At 36.7% G+C, this 15,797-nt stretch overlaps 1 protein-coding gene across 1 annotated transcript; it reads right to left on the minus strand.

Annotated features, from left to right (window-relative positions):
• Positions 1 to 209: 209 nt before the first annotated feature.
• Positions 210 to 15,582, minus strand: EXOC1L (exocyst complex component 1 like). Its single transcript, XM_029931872.1, has 3 exons — positions 15,462 to 15,582; positions 6,287 to 6,417; positions 210 to 476 (listed from the first exon to the last, which is right to left on the minus strand). The coding sequence occupies exons 1-3, from the start codon at positions 15,580 to 15,582 to the stop codon at positions 210 to 212; spliced, it is 519 nt and encodes a 172-aa protein (XP_029787732.1).
• Between the last annotated feature and the right edge of the window lie 215 nt (positions 15,583 to 15,797).

Raw genomic sequence — 15,797 nt, forward strand, 5'->3', positions numbered from 1 at the left:
CCTTCCAAAGTTACCAAGCAACACACAGGCAAAAGTCCCAAGTGTTGAATGATTGCATTAAAACACATCCCACTGCAATTCACAAAGCATCACTTTATTTTCATATAAATAACAGTCACCGATGAAGGGAAAAACAAAATCATGACTATCAATATTTACCTAGGGAACCATTTTCATAGAATACTGATAAAGGAGCATAGTATATAGCTTCAGAGTGGCAGAGGACACAGGGACAAGCATACTAGATTGAAAGCATAAAAGCATATTCTCATAAGAACCAAGCAATCCTTATTGTTGGAGGACCAAATGGAATCATCATTAATGTAAGTAGAATCAAAGTTCACAATCTGTAAGTCCTTCTTAAGATATACATGGTTTAGCTTATTCACAGTTCGAGCAAAGGCATATTTAGAAGCACAACTATATGCTTCCAAACTGTACACTTTCTTGAAGTGCAGATCAAAAAATGGATTGTCCTAGAAGAAAAAGAGAGACATGATTTTGTTTGTAGGCAGGAAAGTAGCTAGATTTCCTGGGGGTTTTTCTCATATTGTCTTGTACATGCTTACTGATCATAAAGTATCAGTATCAAACATATTTCTAAAATCTACAAATGAGATTTCCAAAGCTACTTGCTTTAAACATATTGCTTCTAAAAAGAACAACAATATGAAAGATTACTTTGGAAGCATCTGTGATTTTTCAAATTTCCAAACAAAACCTGTCTGAGAATACACAGTTATTAAGTTTTCCCAGGGTAGTAATTTGAGAGGATGGATCAGGATAGAAAAAGTGAATAAACCCACTCACAGGCTTCTAACAGGGAGAAAAGAGTCTTCATTTCTTTTACAAGAGGTTGGTCCCTTGTGCCATTACAATGGTAGAAGGGGGAAATATGAGATGGCAAGAGTAGCCTTCAGCATGCTACGGGTCACAAACTTGCTGACTTTAAAGTTAATAGCAAGGAATTGCCTTTGAAATTAATAGCAGGGATCATTAAATCATTTGGATGAAACTGTCAAATTACTCAAGACTGCCTCTATTGATTGATTGCCTCTGGATTATCACTAGACTTCTAGTGAAAGTGTTTTGAGAAAAAGAGGACATCGCCTGATCTAAGTCTTATATGTTAAAATAATAATAAGTGCCACTCAGTTTACTAAATGCCTTCATATTCATTACCTGCCTAACCCCTCTTTTTGAGGGCAGAGGTTTTGAATTAATTATCTTTGTGTTCCTGGTGCTTATCCATGGCAACTACTAAGTTCTCAACAAATGCGTCTTGAACTGATTTGAAGTAGTCTGATAAAAAGAGAAGTGGAGATAAACATTGCCTTGAATGACACGGAGGTAGAGAGAGACCAAAGCAGACTATTAATAATTAGTTACCATATAGTATCCAAATATTATGTACAAATAGCTTATATTTTGGCAATTTATTTTTTAAATAGGAAAATTCTTGCAGGAGGCAGGAGAAAGAATATGAGTTTTGAAGTTAGATAACCATTTTGAATATGTGATGTAACCATGGACAAAGTACTTACCTGATCTTACCTTCATTTTTCTGCTCATTTAAGAAAGGTCACTATGAAGTTTACATAAGATTAATTATACAAACTGCATAATAAGGACTTTCTCTTTCCCAAACCTGCCCCCCTCCACCAAATTATGATACTGGTGTTAATATCACCTTGCTTTATACCATTAACTTTTTAAAACATGTTTTAATGTTTATTTTTGAGAGAGAGAAAGAGAGAGTGTGAGCGTAGGATGGGCAGAGAGAGAGAGGGAAACACAGAATTCAAAGCAGCCCCAGGCTCCAGCTGTCAGCACAGAGCCTGAAACTGAGCTCGAACCCACGAACTGTGAGATCATGTCCTGAGCCAAAGTCGGATGCTTAACCAACTGAGCCACCCAGGTGCCCCTATACCATTAATTAAAACACACACACACACAAAGACCAAAAACAAGCAATGCTTTTAAAAAAGAATGTACAAAAGTGGTATGATTTTACATGCATTGTTCCCCTTCCCCACACCTTGCAAACCTTTTCTTGGCTGTCATAATTGCTGCTCGAAAGACACTTCTGCAGGTAATCTCAATAAAAAGAAATCACACCCATTCCTGCTCTTTGTATAGTTTTCTCACTAAAACATTTGCTCCTTATCTTGTAGAAAATACCCGTTATGCTTTTAAGAAACTCAGAGGAGATTTCTTTTCTCCTTTATCCTAATAACTGAAGCCTAAGCAGGCATATACATAGACTACAAGTTTCTCCTTCCCTCTCTTTCTCTCTTCCTCCCTTCTTTTCTTCTTTCTTTCCATAGAATCCTATTGCTGAAAGGAGGTCTCCTAGACCACTCAGTGACCTCTTGTTTATAGCTGGGATAATAGTTTCCAGAGAAGTGAACCCCAGGTCACACGTGTAGTTGTTGGCTGAGCCAGGGTAAGAACCAAGATCTCAGTCAACCCAGCTCCACGTTTATTACACCATCCTCTCTCTCCACATCACTCTCCAAATCCCCAGTCCTTTTGATTTCTGCTTTATAAATTGACTTCAATTTCAGTTCCATTGCATTTTAAAGTTGACAACTCTCTGGCTCAAAATTGTTCTATTTAAAGCTGTATCATTGCTATTGAGAAAACTATAATAAATGCTGACTCCTGAGGATTCAATTCCAAGAGAGAGAAGTAGAAATTACCAGAACAACTGGGATATTTTCATTTCATCTTTAAAAGAACTGCTCTTTGGATATAATCGTGTTTTTGTTTTTCCTGGCAGTTCAGTAATTTGAGGTCCAACGTAATGAGAAAATTATAAACATTCAGGTTCTCTTTTATATCTAGTTCAGATCTTCAATGGGAAAGGGAAGAATCAACAAGGTTGGGATGGAATTAAGGCCAGGACATGAGGAGAGAACAGAGCACAGCAAGCTGCTTCCAGGGAATCTAAGTTGACAGCCTTGCTGAATACAACCCCAGGCACTGAACAAGTCTGTAGCGTGGCATTATGGCATCAGCAATATTTGAGAACTTGAGAGAAAGATAAGAAAAGGAAAATGGGCCAAAAAATGAGGCAGGAATGGTTAATTCGTGAAGCTAGATTAGTGAACTTGACATTGATTTCTGATAAAATTCAATGCAGTATAGAAATTTTGGCAAGTACATAATAGTATAAAGAAGAAACAATATTTAAAAATATGTAATCCTATCACACAGATAATTATTGTTAAAGTACTGGTGTCTTCAATATATCCATATACATGCACACATACATATATCTATATTTTTTGTATTCAAATTTAAATTCAGATTTTGGTTTTCAATAATATGCAATGTTCTAAATATGCAAAACAAGATAATATAAAAAAGTTTTATATTAGCTGACTTTTATTTATTTTTTAAATGCTTATTTATTTTTGAGAGAGAGACATAGTGTGAGTGGGGGAGGGTCAGAGAGAGAGAGAGACACACACAGAATCTGAAGAAGTCTCCAGGCTCCAAGCTGTCAGCACAGAGCCCAAAGCCAGGCCGAATCCATGAACCGGGAGATCATAACCTGAGCCAAAGTCAGAGGCTTAACCAATTGAGCCCCCAGGTGCCCCTGGATGGGCTTTTAAAAAATTTACTCAGTGGTGAACAATTATTGTTTTCAGAGGCATTCTTGTGGAACATGATTTTTAACTTCTGTGTGACAGTCCAGCTATTGATATGCAAAATATACATAACTATTTCTTAAGTGTTGAACTTTTAGGTAGAATGTATTACCAGAAAAATGCTAGGTGAGTACTTAAGGAAAAACAGCAATGAAATAACATGCTTTCCCCAAGAAGTTATGCCAAACACACCAAATTTTTAAAACAGGATTGATTCCTTGGTGATGTCAAGGTAATAACAGATAGCATATGTTGATTTCAGTAAAGATCATAAGGGCAAAATTTAGGAATTCAGACCAGATAATTAAGTACATAAGTAAGAAAGAATTAAATGCTTATGTCTGTCTATTTCACCACTGTACCTTCAAACCTAGCAGAGCCTGGGATACTACAAATTCTGAATGAATGAATGAATGAATGAATGAATATATGAATATGTAGAGATGTTAAACAAGTAGTCCAAGATGACATATTAATAGATTTCAGGGTAAAGTCTGGCTCCACCCCCAAAATACTGAATAGCTTTGTGACCTTGGGCAAGTCAATTAATCTCTTTAAGTTTCATTTTCCTCACCTAAAAATTGGATGTAATAATAGACTCTAATTCATTGGGGTTTTGTGATGATTATGTGAAATTATATATGAAAAGAACTTCCTGTGGTTCCTGCCATCTGATGAGTTTACTAAGTATGAGATGGTAGCAGGTAGTGGTACTACAAACGGTGGTAATAGTAACATTTTAATTACCTAGAGGTTGCCCAGATGGCACTTAGCTCTGTTTGCTTCATTATATTTATCATTGATGTGAATAAAGTCCTAAATATCATGCTCATTAAATCCACATCATACTACAGTGAATATTAACAATAAAAATATTAAAAGATTTGATAGGTGGAAATAATAGGCTGTGGTAGGATGTGGTATTTACTAGGATTAAGAAAAAATAAGCTTAAATTCTAAATGATCCAACAAAAACACAGATTCTTACTGAGTGCTTAATATCTACCAGACAAAAGGTGACAATGAAAGATAAAAAACAAAAAACAAAAGTAATGATCATAGTTTTTTTAGGAGTTTTTTATCCAGAGGGCACATAGCGTAAGTCAACAATTGCTTTTTGTAGAATTATGCCTGTAACACATTTACCTCCACAATGCAATGGGGGAAGGGAAACAGAAATAGGACTTTACCCAATGGGGAATCTGGAAATAGGATGAAAGATGGAGGTGACTGGGCATTATAAACCTCGAGTCAGTAGTTAAGCACTGTGGATGTATACAGCTTAGTGGGGGAATGACCAGAAATAAAAGGGCCAGGGGCGCCTGGGTGGCTCAGTGGGTAAAGCCTCCAACTTTGGCTCAGGTCATGATCTCACATTCGTGGGTTTGAGCCCCGCATCGGGCTCTGTACTGACAGCTTGGAGCCTGGAGCATGCTTCTGATTCTGTGTCTCTCTTTGCCCTTCCCCCTCTCATGCTCTGTCTCTCTTTGTATCAAAAATAAATAAAACATTAAAAAAATTTTTTTTTAAAGAAATAAAGGGGCCAGATCACCAAGGGCTCTTACTTAAATTTTATTCTATGTAAGTAGAGGGTATGACAGATCAGGTCAAATGCTAATTCATGCACAAAAGAACTGAGGTTTCAGGTTAGGGTTTAATAGAAATAAAGAATTCAGATCCAAGGAAATATAAACCAGTCACACTAATTCTAAAGTACTGTATTTCACTCTGGTAAAGCTGAACGGTTCTAGAGGAGGGAAAATAGTGTAGTGAAGGGTGTTGAAAAAATAACATCAATGCTACTACCTCTTAGCATTTGTTTTGTCCTGTCATATTATCTTATTTGATTTTTGAATGAAAGTTATTTAAAGAACAAAATGGGTATACTTAACCTCGAAAAGAGAAAACTTGAGGGAACATTATAATCATCTTTAAATATTGGAAAGGCGGCTATGTAAAAGGAGGATCCAATTTTTTCCACGTGGCTCCAAATGATAAAACTAGGATTGATGGGTGGACGTTAGACTGAAGCGGATATTGGTTAAACATAGTAGAAGATTTAAAAACAAGTATGACAATCAGAAATCGAATGGACTTCCTCAATGGTAATGCGTTTCCCACCAGTGGAAGAGTTTAAGCAGAGACTGATAGGAAACCACTTATTAAGTGGTCAAGTGGAGAGACGGGCATATATACGCACCATTTCCCCCCTTTCATCTCCAAGGTTGAAGGATTTCTAAGAGTTAATGGTTTTTCTGGAGGATCAAGTGGTTAACTGACAGTAGTTTCAAGAAGATGAGAAAGGAATCCCCAAAATTTAATGGAGGAATTTGAGGAGAGGAAAGAGTGGGAGTAGAACTATCAAATATTTAGTGTCAGGATTGAGTGGTAGAATTATGTTTACGCCCTTAGGAAAGGTGCTTTTAGATTTAATAGACAAAGATTCAAACTTAAACTCAGAAAAACAGAACAAAAAACCCAGTAGATTATCCCAGCTGAATAACCCATGCCACTTAAGAGCAATATGTCATCTTAACACTTAGTATGTGCCAAGAAATGAAGGAGGATATTGAACATAAAGATTTCTAGCATATTGATTCCACGCCTCCCTTACAAAACATAACACTTACAGTATCTGCTTCTTTTCCATCAATCATCTGCAGATCGTTCAAAGACCACTTTTTTGTTACTTCATATTTTTCATCTAAACCTATTCTGTAGTGTTTCACCATAATTATTTTCACTTCTTCATTTTTGGTCACTGTAGGGCAGAAAAAAACCACGTGGTTTACATAAACTCTTAGAAGACAATAAATTATTCATCAAGTTATACTTTTTATACTTTTTGGTATTTATGTATCTCCTTTTCATATAAGGAGTTTGAGCCTATGTTATATCTGCGCCCCAATTATGAACCCTGATGTAGCTGGGCCTTCATGAGTATGCTCCCCTAATTTGCTCCATATGTTAACTTACTTTTTGCCACAACTGTGGCTACACACTGCTGTGCTGCCAGTGGTAAAATCTGTCCGATGGAGCACTGAGCTATGTGCTTTCAGCTCTGAGCTTTGTGGTGGACAATGGGGCTCAACTCCTGGCCGGAAATAAGAGGCTTCGCTTTAGCATACGGTCAGTGCCAAAGTATTTACCAGAACAAATTGGAATTTTAATTTATGACAATATGAGAGAGTAAGGTCGGGAAAGCAAACAGTTCTGCTCACACAGCAAGGCAGTGTTGAAAGCAACCATACGAGTACTACTTTGTATCTATTCTCTTAAAGTTGCAGTGGGAAAAAAAGTTGACGTGAGACTTTTGATGGAGAAGCTACCATTGACCTGTTTGGTATTGAGATTATTAGTCTTCTCTAGCATGTCTCCAAATTTTAGCCTTCAAAATGTGCCATTAAGATAGAAAGTTTCAGTATTATACCTCTAAAGGTATGAGACAGTCATGGCTTATTTTATTGTGGAAAAAAAATGTGGGAGCTCCTTTCTTGGCTTTAAAAACATTGTCTTTGGTCTCAGATTACATCAGAAGAATCAACATTTGGTGTTAGAACTCCTGAGTTGAAAATTATCAATGAGTTAATAAAGGAGTACCTGCTTTTTTACCTGATAGAATTATGACAGATGCCACAAGGATACAAATACGAGATACGGTCCCTGCCTTGGAGACTGCTAACACACATGAGGGACATAAAATATATATTATAATGGTATACAAGTATATTATTGTTCAAACTTTTTAAAAAGTTTATTTATTTATTTTGAGAGAGAGAGAGTGCGTGAGCAGGGGAAGGGCAGAGAGAGAGAGAGAGAGAGAGAGAGAGAGGGAGAGAGAGAATCCCAAGCAGGCTCCACGCTGTCAGTGCAGTGTCCGACACCAGGCTGGAACTCACGAACCATGAGATTATGACCTGAGCCGAAATCAAGAGTCAGACGCTCAGCCAACTGAGCCACCCTGTGCTCCAAGTATATAGGTATATAATAAAGAAGTGGCAGTGGGAATTGAATATCTAAAAACTTCTTTCAAGATGGATGTCACTTAGACATCTTAGAAAGTTGCAAGCTGGTTCTGTCCTCTAAGACTGTGACTAAAGTTTGTATTTAAGGAACTCTCTTTTAGTTCTGGAAAGTACCACTTTGGCATGCCCTCCTAGTTAAGAAGATATAAGGCAATACATTATGATATAATCATAATGATAGATAAGCAATGTACAGCAGACTATATATGTTCAATAGGAGTTCTGAGAAGGGAGAGGATTGGAATAGTTAAGGGAGAAACTATAAGTATATAACTATATAGCTATATAACTATATACAATATATACAGAGTATAGTATATATAGTTGTTATATATAGATATATATTATTATAGTTTTGATTTATATACAAACAATAACTATAGTTATGGGAGAAATAGAATTTGATATAGGATTTAAAATTGGTCCTGTTTGGGAAGGCAGAGATGACACTTGAAGGCGTTTTTAAGTTAAGGACAGAATGAGGAAATGAATGGACAATAGAAACTGAACGTCACCAGGTAGGGTTAGAGGAGGTGGACTGTATAGATTGGTTGTATTAGGATATGGTAGGCAATAGGATTAACTAGGTTGAGATTGTGAAAATGTTTTGAAAGCCTCTGGATTTGAAAAGGGAAGGAAACCACTGAGGACTTGTGGTATCCAAATACTCTGCCTGGTGGAAGGGTCATGATGCTGGCCTGGGCAGCGAGGGCTCCAGAAATGGTGCTGGGGAAGAGAGTAATTTTCTTCTGAAGGTGCAAGTATACTGAAATCAGAGCTGCTGAATGAGTTCAGTCCTCTAGAGAGGGAGTCTGAGCAGGCTGAAAATTCCAAGAAGATGCACTCTGTCAGATGTTCAGTGAAAGCTCATAGTTATACATATTCATATGCCTTTTTCCTCCTTGAATAGGAGGCTAGTACAGTGGTGCCCCATTAAAGAAGTATTTTTCTGGAAGCAGCGATGCACAAGATACATTGAAGATGAAAAGAAAGAGGGACTAGAAGTGTCTGGAAAAGGCATTGAGACTTAGTGGGCTCTGGCTTTAGATATTTTTGATGCAAATCGTGATGCCACTCCTAACTACTGTAAGTGGTAAACAACTGAGTAAATGACTTCATGTCTGGAGAGATTAACCCTCCATTTGCTCATGTTGTAAAGTGGACATCAGAGTTCTACAAACTCATAGGATGTAAAGATTTAACATGTATATAAATGACATAGTGCATGGTTTGCAGTAATTATAATTGTTAAAGTGCTTCATTTTGTGTAAGAGGTTATTGTAATCCAGGCCCAGGATGTAGACAACGGAAATAGATATGGCAAATGCAAGTAAGATTTCAAACAAGGCATTGACAACATCAGATGGAAACCGAAACAGGAAAGTATGGTGAGAGTGAGCTGGTCAGGCAGAATAATGAATTTAGTTTTGGACATACAGATAAGGTGTCCATAAGCTATCTCAGAAAAGAAGGAGATGGAAGTTTATAGTTTAGACTGCATCTTTATTTTTTATTTTAACTTAATTTATTTATTTTCGAGAGTGAGAAAGAGCACGCACATGAGCAGGGGAGGGGCATAGAGAGAGGGAGAGAGAACCCTGCCTGAGGCAGGGCTCAAACTTATGAACTCTGAGATCATGACCTGAGCAGAAATCAAGAGTCAGATGCTTAACTGACTGAGCCACCCAGGAGCCCTGGAAGTTTGTAGTTTAGGAATGGAGATACAGACTTGGAATTTTTCTGTGTGGACAGGTTTCCAAGACCAAGTTTATAGGGAAAAGAGCAAAGAAATGAGACAGAGCAAAGAAGAAAAAGGTGCCAGCAGAGAGTTCTGAAAAGATGATGTGGGAAGAGAGAAGCCCAACAATGCAATGCTCTGAAAATCACGAGGACAGAGAATTTAAAAATTGGAGACCATCTCGTGAAGTCACTTTCTTGGGTGAAGCAGAGTTCAGACCTGGCACAGAATCTCACTTGGGGAATATCATTGATTTCTTTCCTGAGTGCAGTTTCTCTAGAATGATGAGGGCAAAGACAACCTGCAGAGGTCTTCTTCACACACTGACACTGAGTGCAGACCGTGTGCCAGTTCCTGGTTTAGGTAGGACTAAAACAAGAAATAGGAAGAGACTAGGGCTATGATTTAGATAACATATTCCAAGAGTTTGGAAGAGGAGAGATTGTGTATTTGTGGGGACAAAGGGAGTGATTGAGGGGCATGTCCCGGAAAGGACTCAGAACAGAAGCTCTGAACCTGGTATTAAAAAATTGAAATTATGTGCAAAAATTGGTGGGTTTCTGCCCATGTACATTTCTCCAGCTCTAGAAAGGTCCATTTCTGATATAGATGTTATCTTTGGGAAGAGGAAAGAGCTAGAAAAGAAGCCACTAGCATGGTGCATTGAAGGGGAGGTAGAGTGATTCTGTCATTAGGGACAAGATCTTCAAGGCAGTTCCTTCCACCAGGAGGACGTGTCTGTTCAGACAAAGGCTCTACCTCAGAACCAAAGGACAATGTTCTTGTTCTGGGTAGCTGTCTCAGTCACTATTTAGAGTGTGGTAGAGTGCTTATGGAGAAAAATAACTAGATACTATATGAAAATGTAATTTGAAGCAAATTCCACTGCTTCATCTACATGTTATGAAAACTAGCCAATTGACTAGAGGGTCACTGATTCATTTCATTATTTTGATACATTTTTGAGCACCCCTTTTGTACAAAGCCCTGTGCTAGGCATGGAAAAAAATGAATTCCCATAAGGCACCATTCATGCTCTCACTGAGATTACAGGGAGTAGGGCCTTAGAAAGAAAATGCATGATCACAGTGCCGTGAATGAGGCATGGACCAGGTAATATAGGAAAATCAAGACGGGACATCTCCATCTGATTGGTGGGGTCAGGGAGCGTTTCTAGAAGTGGGTAATCTGAGTGGTACAGGGCAGTGGGAGTTAGCAGAATGAAGAAAGGGGTAGAGGCAGTTTTAGAACAGCATGTGTACAAAAGCATGAAATACTTGACCCTTTTGAATCCTGATAAGTATTTGGTATTATTGACATGAAGTGTGAGGGTGGATGGGTGGTAGGAAGCAGATTAGGCAGGAGGGAGTTCCTGAAGGGTCTAGAATGCTAAGCTAAGGAGTTCAAATGTTAATCTGAGAGCTATGTGTGTGGAGGGGAAACTTGGGGGGAGGGATGTCACTGAAGGGTGTTAGGCAAATGGGCTGAGCTTTAAATTCTAGAAAGTTTTCTTGGGGCAGTTCTATAAAGGATGAAAAAAGATGTTAAGAAGGTAGGATCTACCAGTTATCAAGTTTTCTTACATTAATAGTTACTGTCCCACTAACAACAAACTAAGAAACGAGCAGCTTTCAAACTTAATCCTTCGATACAATGAAGCAGCACAGAGACAGTACAGGCTCCTTAATTTGGCAAAAGTAGCCTCCTCTGGAGTCAAGAAGGCTCCAAGAACTGTCTTCTGCCAAATGTCAAAGAAGTCTATTCAGGCTGGAGTGGACTCAATCCCTAATTTCCATGCCTGTGCTCTGTTGCCAGCCAAAATTAAATGGCCACATCCACAGTAATGCAGTGGCAAAGTGGAAACTTGTCACATTGTCTCAAAACAGAAATGTGTTTATACAGTCAAAGTTAGTTGGTTTTAGTAACATCAGAGGTGCCATTATATAATTACGATTTAGTGAGTAATATCTATAGACCCAGAACATTTCAGAATAATTTATTCCAATATTGATATTTTAGTTTAGCATTTTCAGAATTACAATCTTAACTTCACATCAACCATTTATTTTCCCTTTTAATTTCAAAATAAATACTTCCACTAATAACTGTCTCTATTACCATGGTAAAATAGTCACTATAATTTATAAGGCTAAATGGAAAGAACGTTGGCTAATTGAACCAATATAATTTTACAGAATAGAGGAAAAACAGTAGCTCATGAATAAGGAGCACACAAATGCTTTAAATAAACAAATGACTATTATTTTACAATCTTAGTATCACATAATTGTTTTCCCATTGAAATTAAATAATAGAGGAAGAACTACCATAAGATATCAAAGATAGGAAGTCTCAGTGAAAATGTTTCAATATGTCGATGATGTCTTGGGTTTGTTGAGAATGCTATTATTGATTACATTAAAAAAGCAATTTTCAAATAATATTTTTTCCTAGAAATATTTTAATAGAATCATTTTTGGGCTCTTCTGAGTACTGTAGATTGAATGTTTGTGTCCCCCCCACCAATTTATTTTTGAAATCCTAACCCTGAAGATGAAGGTATTAGTAGACAGAAATGTTGGGAGGTGATTTGGCATTAGAATTTTTACAACAAGACCCCAGAAAGATCCCTTGACCTGTCCACCATGTAAGGTTACAAGGGAAGATAGTGGTGTCTGAGGAATCCTAGTCCTCACCAGATACTAGATCTATTGGTCCCATGATCTTAAACTTCCCAGTTTCTAGAACCATGAGAAATAAATGTTGTTTATAAGCCACCCAGTCTCTAATACTTAGTTTTTTCTTGTTAATTTATTCTTATTTAGCACTCTAATTGTTACCATTCTTATTGTAAATGGCTTGACAAAATTGTTAGATTCTCAGGTTCATAGAGTTCTGTTCTGACATTAAAATGTAATATGTACGAAAACACACTGTTTTCATAATTCTAGAAAATGCCATTTATTTTCAAATTAGTATTTATGAATGAAAAATATTTTCTAAGTATATGCAAAGACTTATAATCTTTATCTGAATATGTATATAATTTTTATTTATAAAATATATAATATAATATGTGAAGTCGTCATTATAGAAAATACAATACTTCTACATGTTTAGTGTGTATTTTATTCTTATTAAGTATTTATTTATAGTATACACTATTTATATAACTGTATTTCAGCATATGTTTTCATAGTAAATATATTTTTAGATATATTTTAAAAATTTAACCCTACCTCACTTTGTTTCTTTGGAACATAATTTATCATGTTTGTTTCTCCCTAGTTAGGATTTAATAGGAGAGCACCATGTGCATTTGTAGGTGTTAATTATTTCCATTTCAGAGATGTCAACACTGAGGCCAGAGAAGTTAATTATCTTGCCCCAAATTTCACAGCTGACAGGTGAGCAAAGTAGTGTCAGGTTTTATACCAGATCTGACTTATCGCAAGCATTCCAGGGTCCATTCTACCATGCCCTTCCCATTCAATTATGGCAAATGCTCTATATACTATTTCAAGTCCTTCAGAATCTCTTAAATTCATTTGTGCTCACCATTGCACAAGTTACTTATCCCTTTCTAGGGCCCATATATAATAGGTTCCTCCCTCCTCCATAAGAAGATACTGCTTTTAACTGATGTGAATAATGATGTTCTAGGCTAGAGGAAGCTAATCCCAAGGAGAAATGACCTTGCAAACTCTGAGGTGCCAGGAAATTCTCAATGTGAATTCCGGCAAAATACAGAGAGGGAGATTGGGTTTGTGACATCTGACTTTTTACACCAATTAGGTAAAGTATCAAGATAACAGTAAGTCACAATCATCTGGTTGCAAGACCCCTACAAAAGCCAGATTCTGATCAGATATATAGAGAATGTAACTTACTGAAACATATCTTCTTTAGTTTGAAAAATGCATGATGGAATTCAGCTACTCTAGCCTTCGACTCTTGCCAGTTTAGAACTGCTAGATTGTAGGATATAAAGAGAAAATTATAACTATGAATCTTTCTACTTTGTGAAGGTGGCCAAGATCTGGACTTACCTGCCTCAGTAATTGTGATATGACCTGTTTGATTCATGTCAATAGAAATTTTCTGAGTAAAGCAGGGTCAAAGATTAAAGTCTATCAATCATCGCACTGGCTTTACTTTAAATTACCATTCGGTCTGCATGTATTTGAAATGGTCATAAATAGATATTACATTTAGGGAAAGTGCTCTCAAGTTGATGGATGTGATATAGAGGAGAGTTATGAAAAATTAGTGACCAAATATGACTAATAATGTAAACTTTTATGTGAAATATCACAATATTGTTTCCCTTCATATCCAAGAGGAATTTGTGGTGGATTTTTTTTCCTTCTTACAGAGGAGAATTATTGAGTTCTACCAATGAAAGTGATCACCTCCTCTACTTATTTATTTTCTAGATGAGAAAATTGAATCCTAAAGAGGGTGTCTTCACCAAGTGTGCAACCCAGCCTACAGTACTTTTCCTAGAACTCAAGGATAATAGAAAGAAAAGACATTATTTATTTCCAAAAGTTTAATTTGAGACTTTTTTCATGCCACATTGAACAAGTTCATTTTATTATATGGTTGCAGGGAGGAATTAAGATATATTTGGTAAGTTAGATATATACATTGTTATGATTATTTTCCTTTTATGAGTTTGCTTTAAAAATACATGTATGCTAATGTTACATGATGGGTAATTAACATTATAAAGGGGATCACAGTAGGAACCCAATTATTAAATATTAATGTTGGAATAAGCATCTTCTCTAATATAGTAAGTCAAAATACTTTAAGATACAGTGATTTCATGGATACAGTCTCTAAAATTATTTCAGTTGGCTTTTTTTTCCCATAATTTGACTTCTTTCTTTTTCCTGGCCAATTAAGTTTTTTACCTTGCTGATATGCTGATATGCATTGTATTTATACAGCAGCAACATATGCTAAGTGTTAGATAAATATTAGTAGCCTTATTACTGAGTAAATATTGTTCTTATTAGGAATGATAGAATTTAAAAAATTCTTAGCATTTTATTTATATCTGTTCTACTTCCCTTACAGTACTCCATCTTGACAACTTTAGAGAGTCTTTCTGAGGCAATTATCAGGAAGAGAATTGTAAGTTGCTTTCTGAAAATGCTGAGGTGTGTGCCTTAAAAAAGAAAGTCCATAATGAACACTTAGAGTTTCTGAGCTCTTCCTCCTAAGCCCCTGAAAAGTACTAAAAGGCGTGGATTGGAAAAAGGGAATGCTGTATATTAAGTTCGATAATGGCATAAGCATTTCTGTCAAATTCAGCATAATTATTACAGATTAAGCAAATCATAATTAAGTGCAAAAGCCTATTCCCACATTTGGACAATTTTTGTGAAATTTAAAAGTATGGGAGGAAATCTATATTTTAAATAGTTTAGAGAGTAGCCCCTTATCCTTTAAGTTACATCTTCATGAGCTAATTTCTACAATTAGAGTATTGTTTCTGTGAGCATACTTCCTAGAAGAGAAAGGATTTAAAAAAATATTTTTCAAAATAAACTACCAGGAAGAAAATTTAAGGTCTTTTTATTTTCCTAGCATGAAAAAGGAGAACCCTGGTTGTCCAGGCTGGTTGGAAATAGAGCTGTATAACTCAATTCTCCAGTACATTTAAAAATATACGGAAAGCTCTCTGCTGAATTTTTTAAGATAGCTCTTGCACATTAAGATTGCATACCATGAAAGTGAATTAAATAAAAGATTGGAGCAAAGTAATCCAATCAGGAAAATACAAATCCAGTTTCATTCTGAACAATTTATCAAAATATTCTTGATGAGATATTATTTTTCTGTCTTCCATTTTAGTACCGAAAATAAAATTCTGTGGAATCCAAATTCCTAAACTTGGTATAGTTAAGCTCTATCATCAGAAGATACACGTGCTGTTATTATACAGGAAAACAAACACAGAAATGTCCCCCTCCCGCCCACGCATCTTGGGATTATTTACATTTTGAAGGGATAACAGAAAGAACAGATTACCTGACACACAGAGGTAATACCTGTCCTGGACGGAGAACTCTATTTCAATAAACTCGTACAGATTCTGGGAGAGTGGCTTAAACAGTTTCTTCTCCAAGTCCTCCTTTACCAATGATGACATTTCCTCCAGTTCCACTTGGCCTGATGTCTTGGCTCAAGATCACCCTTTCTCTCCTTTTGCTCCCTAGATTCCTTGCTTGGGTTTGCTCCTCCCAGCCCTCGCTCTCTTAACTTCTCATTCCTGGCCGGACCCAGGCTCCGCAGAGCAGTCTGCGCGGTCAGACCCCTCGCTGCGGTGCGTGCCCAGCGACAGCCGCTGCGGCAGCCAAAATCCAG

The sequence above is a fragment of the Suricata suricatta genome, chromosome 1 (assembly GCF_006229205.1).
Source record: "Suricata suricatta isolate VVHF042 chromosome 1, meerkat_22Aug2017_6uvM2_HiC, whole genome shotgun sequence".
NCBI lineage: Eukaryota > Metazoa > Chordata > Mammalia > Carnivora > Herpestidae > Suricata > Suricata suricatta.